At 43.9% G+C, this 6,683-nt stretch overlaps 1 protein-coding gene across 2 annotated transcripts in view; it reads right to left on the reverse strand.

The window, feature by feature from the left end:
• The window catches only part of TPP2 (tripeptidyl peptidase 2), a 52,962-nt gene extending 48,810 nt beyond the window's left edge, over positions 1-4,152 (reverse strand). For both annotated transcript variants that reach the window (XM_069007648.1, XM_069007638.1), the window contains exon 1: positions 3,943-4,152. In XM_069007648.1, the coding sequence (XP_068863749.1) occupies positions 3,943-4,104 (162 nt within the window). In that variant the 5' untranslated portion in view covers positions 4,105-4,152. The remainder of the gene's footprint in view (positions 1-3,942) is intronic.
• Positions 4,153-6,683: the final 2,531 nt, after the last annotated feature.

The raw sequence follows: 6,683 nt of genomic DNA on the forward strand, positions 1-6,683 counted from the left end.
TATGTTGCAGCAAGCTTGGGTAGTTTTAGAAATTGTTTCCTAGCCAGAAAGACAAGGTGCAACTCCTACACTCTACGGCTCTCTACCTCCTAGCTGAAACCTAGCAGGCCTGCACATGCACACGAGTTTGTACTGTCAGAACAAACAAATCAGAGTCTTTCAGTCAGACACAAGAAACTCAAGAGTTTCAGCTGGTCCAAGGTTCAATTCCTAACAGCAGCAATCCAGACAGGTTCACAGTAATTTAGTGCAAGTAACTGATACAGCAGCTCCTGCTGCCATGAATTGCTCTTCAGCACACTGCCCACCAGCAGCAATGCCAGAGTGAAATTCAAGCGTTCAGCTTAGTTTTCCTTTGCAAATCTTGTAATTCTCAGTCTAAAATTATAATGAAAAATAATAAAGTGAACTTGATCAATTCTCTTATGTGAACAGAAGAGTCCTGAAGTAATGGATTGATTACAGATAAAAGGTACATTTTAGTATCTTTTGCATCAAAATTTAAAAAAAAAGAACTTTTATACAGCTAAAAATATTTTATACTGTATTTAGAAAAGAAACCCCCAATCCTGCCTTAATTATCATGGCTCGCCTACAGGCATTTGAAAAACAAATCAGTAGTTTAAAACTGAAAATTATTTTGTTGTTTACACATTTCTGCTTGAAGTTTGAAAATCCTACTTACATGTTAGTTCTGACTTTGTAAAACAGATAAATTAGTAAACTGAGAACACTAAAATTAATCTATGTGCATAATCCTGGCACCTGATCAGTTATAACAGAAGTAGAGGAGCACCAGTATGTATGACAATCCCAATGGGAAAGGGAAAGCCAGATACATTTGAGCAAGTTTTTGCCAGCCCATACAATTACTGACTCCAGCTGACAGCTACTGCAACCATAAGAGACAAACAAGTTCTTCAGCACTTTGGTCATGGGACAGCTAATCATCATCATCCCAAATAAAATAACTTCCAAGCAATTTTTTTAAAGTCAGGGCTGAAATGCAAGTAAAACCAAACTAGCTGCTACTGCTAAGAAGTTATCACATAAAAGTACAAGGTAATGTTAGTAAATAATAATTCCAAAAGCCACTTCACAAAATAAATAAATTTGCAAGAAGCAAAATGAAGGCAACTAAACATGACAGCAAAATGAACTGACTTATCTATCATGAAACGTAAGAAGCCACAACGGGAACAGGGAAAGGACGGGGGGGGTTGAGCAAAGACATGCTAATCCATGACATACATACACAACCACAACACTCCATTAAAAGCACCTAAAATTTCACCAGTCACTGTGCCTTAATGAGGAATTACAAACCATGACTTGGCAGACAGTAGGAAATACATTCTACCAAGAGGACTGAAAGGGGAAAAAACTCGAATGAAAGCAGACAAACTAAACTTTACAGTTGCTGTCAACTGGTGGAAAAACAACGGAAGAGGAGGTGAAAAGAATTTCCTAGAGGGCACTGGCTACAAAAGATTCATAAGGAAAAGGAAAGTAAGTACAAGCTAGATTAACATTTAATGTGTCAAAGAAAGCCAACCAACAGGAAAAAGATTTAAGAAGGTTTTTTAAGCTTAATAACTATTCTCCCTATAGCAGCAAGTGTCCAGGGAAGAATATAAATATAGTGGTATTTCCCTGTTAAACTCTGTACCCAAATCTTTCTGTCCCTCGAAAAGGGAACAAACACTGCTATCAATATTTACAAACCAAGTCACAGAATCAACAAGCAAAAGAATCCTACCCAGGAATGAAATACTAGGGATCAACAAAGAAATGAACTGTTTTGTTTTGACTAAGAACTCCATTATATTCAAAACAGGGTAGCTCATTTTAGCCTGTAACAATTATTGTCATTAACCAGAACTCAAAGTTGTAATACCTATTAACCTTACTATATATAATGTCTCCTCTTCCCTCTAAGTAACTGATTCAACTCTCAGAGTTCTAACTCTTTGCCAGGCCAGGAATTGACAATAAGACTGACAGTAAGAAAAAGAAGCAGCAGCAAAGACAGGGGCGTAAAAAACAAAAACAAAAATCCAAAAATTGTCCCAAGGTTAGAAACTACTTCTTGCAGTACAGCTATGCTGTGTCACTTCCGGTGCCCAGGACACTGATTCATTGCAGGGAGGCAAAATGCAAACTGCCAAATACTCCAGAGAGTGAGGACATTATCTTGCTGAACACCTACTAAGCTATTCTAGACTGTGTGCTGCCTATGCCTCCCTTGCAACTCTCTGTGCAGTAGTCTCCCCAGTCCGTGGTTTAGCAAGTCGCTTAAGCCGGGTCTATTAAGTGGGCAGTGTGGAAAAATCACAGAACCTCTTTACAGGTTTTTCTAACAACCCTGCCAACTTACTCTCACCCACTGCAACATGAATTCTATACCCTGCCCTCCAAATTTTTTACTTCTTTTACAAATCTTGTACTTCACTACCTGCAATTTTATCCTGTGCATGAAAAAAAATAAATTGGAGAAAACTGATATGGTCAGCAGTGAGATCATGATGGTTCTTAAGTATCCCTTATGAGCCTTGGGTTACCTATATCAGAACAAAGTTCCCACAGCTGCCCATAAATTTTTATTGGGGTTTTGTTGTTGTCGACCACTCCTCATTCATAACTTCTAGAAACTTAGGGGTTTTTGCTTTTGTATGTGAAACTTCAGAACTATGCACATAATTTAATTTATATTCATGTCTTCCGAATTGTCTTCTACTACTTTCTGCCCTGCCCATGGTATTATCTTGCTTTCTATTTGGCTAGCTTTCATTAAGCTTTCTAATTACTATGCCACTTACCCACAACTTCTTGCCAAAAGCACCAGCTTAATTTCAGCTTAAATCAATCAAAGTTATAGCTGTCCACTCCTTCCTTCCACCCAACCTGTCCTCTTAACTCATATTTTAGTTTAACTGAATCCCATAAGGAGTCACTTCAGAACACGGAACTAACAATCTGCCAGGGTCAAGTCCCAGAACGAGGTCACAAAGGAGTTAAATCTACACCAAAGAAAGGGTGGAAACCAACACAAACCCTGCTTAGTCAAAACAAAACAAAGGATTCAGCATCCAAGTGAGTTGCATACAACTCCGAATCATTCTTCCAAGGATGCTTCTGCCATCACTCAGGGAAAACATGTTGACAAGAAATCAAAAGCAGCAGTGACACAAAAGGCCACATGCAAACTTACACGATAAAGAAATGTTACGAGACAGGGGTTAGAAGAAATACGTGCTGAGAAATGCCCAAACTGACATCACACACAGAAATTTACAAAACCGACTGGAGACACATCGCCGGCAGACCCAAAAAAAAAGCTGGCAGAATCGAATTCGATACAGACTGCTACTGCAATAAAGTGCACGAAAAATACACTAAGAAAGACGGGTATGCAAATCGTGCCAGAAATATAATTTTCATGTAAAAGACCTAGGCGGCTGTGTGTAGCCTCGAGCTACCTACTGGCGAAGTAACGCTAAGGTTTAACACAAATACAAAGCGTTCCTTTATAATGAGCTCTGCGTGAGAGAAGGCAGCCCAAGAGATTTAAGTGCCATAACACGCCTGTGGACGGCTTAGGAGGAGAATCCTCACAGTAGCACCCGGAGACCGGTGTGGAGCCCCTAGCTACGGCATCTCCCCGCCCTCCCGCACCCGAGCCCCCGCTCACGCGTGCTGGGCGGGAACCGTGAGCGAACACACAGCCACGAGTCCCCGGGAGAGGGACAGTCCCCGTGACAGGGACAGTCCCCGGGACAGCCTTCCGGGGCCTCCCCCGCTCTCGCCGCCGCTGCCTCGGGCCGCCCGAATGCCATGGCCGCCCCCGCACACGTCCCCGTCCCCCCGGGGTCGGTCCGGCGGGACCTGGGGGCTCGTTGCGGGCCGGGGCCGCGACCCAGGACCACCGCCGCCCCGCTCTACCTGCATGCCTGGCGCCCCGGGGTCCACGCCGGTGTCCAGCACGGCCAGCAGCACCCCCCGCCCGTCGAAGTCGGGGAAGCGGGCAAGGAAGGCGGCGGCGCCGGTCTCCTTCTTGGGCAGGAGCCCGTGGAACGGGAACGGCTCCTCGGCGGCGGCCGCCATGGCGCGTAGACCGGGGCGCGGGGCCGGCGACGGCGGGGCGGGGGGGACAGGCTGCGAGAGGCCACGGGAGGGCGGCGCATGCGCGGCACAGACCCACCGGCCCGCGGGGACGCGCACCCCCTCGCGGCCCGCGGCGCGAGCAGCGCCGACACTAAACTGGCCAATAGAACGCCGAGGTGGGCGGGGCCTGCTGTGGAGGTAGCCAATCACGGGAGGGACGTGTTCCACGCGCCGGGGTCGTGGCGGCCACGTACGGCAGCGGCGGGAGCCGAGGGCACCTTCCAGCTCCGCGCCCTGCGGGCGGGGCGGCTGTGGCCGCCGCGGGGCCCGTGCCGCTCCGGCGCTCCCGGCTGGCCGCGGGTTGCGGCTTCGGGTCCTCCGAATCGAAAACAGAATCACGGAATCGCTTAGGTTGGAAAAGACCACTAGAGATCATCAAGCTATGAGCCACCATGTCAACCAGACCATGGCACCGAGTGCCAAGTCCAGCCTTTCCTTAAACACTTCCAGGGACGGTGACTCCACTAGCTCCCTGGACAGCCCATTCCAATATCTAATCACGCTTTCTGTGACGAATTTCTTCCTGGTGTCCAACCTGAACCTCCTCTGGCACACATCTTGAGGCCGTTTCCTCTCGTCCTGTCGCTGGTTGCCTGGGAGAAGAGGCCGACCTCCACCTGGCTACAGCCTCCTGCCAGGTAGCTGTAGCGAGCAGTAAGGTCACCTCTGAGCCTCCTTTACGCAAATAACCGGTGTGCAAACATTTACTTAGGGAATTTTTTTTTCTTCTTCTTCTGCTGATTCATTGTTCCGGATAAAACGGTCCTGTGTTGGCAGTACCACTGCAACTGTTTAGCAAAGAGGAGAAAAAAACCCAAAAATCAAAAACCAACCAACTAAAAAACCCCAAACAGACAAACAGAGAAAACCCCAACCACACAAAAAACCCCCCAAAAAAACCCAAACAAAAAACCCCTGCAACAAAAACAAACCAACACGAAAACAAACCCCAAAAGACTACCTAAAAGGGAAAAAAAAAACAACCCAAACCAAAAAGACTACCTAAAAGCTATAGGGAGCTCAAAATAAAATTTTTGGTGAAGTTGTTAAGGGAAAATCTCAACTTGGAACAGAGGTTTCAAAGATATTTTTCTGGCTTTCATGCTTAAATACAAACTTGAAAAAAACCCCAAACAATGGAGTATCTTGAAAACATAAGCACACAATGTCTTTCGGAAAGATGTCTTGTTTGTAGTGTCTGACATGTGGCTCTTCAGCCATTTTAGCTGGTAATAAGTGTAAACCTGGTTGATTTCTGAGGGATCACTTTTTGCTTGGTTCAGGCAAGTTTCTATTTAGAGTCACCTTAGCAGACAAGGGTAAATTAACATGTTCACTGTAAAGCAAAGGGGATTTTGGCTACTGAGAGTTTTTCTGTTTGTGTATTTTTTGTTTTTCAGGTCTAATGAAATTATTATGGAATGTTTGTTAGACATTAATATTCATTGAAATAGAGCTGGCATTTGTTCTTTCTCTAGCAGAAGTGGGAGAGCGTTGCTAGCAAATAGTGGTACTTCATTTATTTTTCCCATTTTGTGAGCTACCTTCAGGATTGTCTTCCAGCTTACTAATGGCTTTAGAGAGCCACATGATTTTTATGCAAGTACTAAAATAAACCTGGAGAGCATTGCCTTAAAAATACACGGTATTAAAAAAAGAAAAAAGTGAAATCTGTACCATATGAACGTAGTGTGTAACTCAATCTGTATCCCTCTTTGGTTTTCAATCATGAATCAAAATTTTACATTTTGATGTTTGGATACCATGTGCTTAACTTTCTTAGAATGCTGATGGTGTCTGACAGCCATTATCAGACTTTTTTTTAAAAATTACGTAAAACTTTGACTGATCTTACCACAGTGGAGAGAATTATTCTGACAGGATGGTTGTTCACTTGTCTAATACCTAATTCATTGCCTATTTGAAGTTAGTTTTCCTTCTGTGTATCATTGCTAGTGCATCTCATTGGGAGAAGCTTGTATTTCTGGCAGCATGTTCACATCAACAGAAGTCTCATATATCCTAGTCCTAGTACACTTTGAGACATTAAACTACAACAAATTCTCCAAATATTTCACATCCCATTCAATGAAAAAGCTGTGTGTTATAATTTGGAAACATTTATTACTAATCCTGAGAATTTCTGCCTGGTTCTGTTGCCTTGGTCTCAAAGTTATACCACAAACACCTCATCTAATTAGCAGATACAGATTGTTCAGGTACGTATAAATTATGTGCACTGCCAAGTAGCAGAGCAGGTTCTGCAGGAAAACCCAGGATTTGAGGAAGCTGTGCCAATCAACTTTTAACAGACTTGAAAGTGATACCATGAAAACAATAAACCTAATTTTGGTGACAGTCTTTAAAACGTAGCTATTTTGTTAACTATATGATTACAACTGCAGTGTTAGGACATGAACTTAAGGGTAAAGTTGTGCATCTTACTGGGACTCTGCAGATCCTGAGCAAACTGAGAATTTTTGAATTTTAAACTCAGTCCTGAGCTTCTCAGATTTCTT

The sequence above is a fragment of the Aphelocoma coerulescens genome, chromosome 1 (assembly GCF_041296385.1).
Source record: "Aphelocoma coerulescens isolate FSJ_1873_10779 chromosome 1, UR_Acoe_1.0, whole genome shotgun sequence".
Lineage (NCBI taxonomy): Eukaryota > Metazoa > Chordata > Aves > Passeriformes > Corvidae > Aphelocoma > Aphelocoma coerulescens.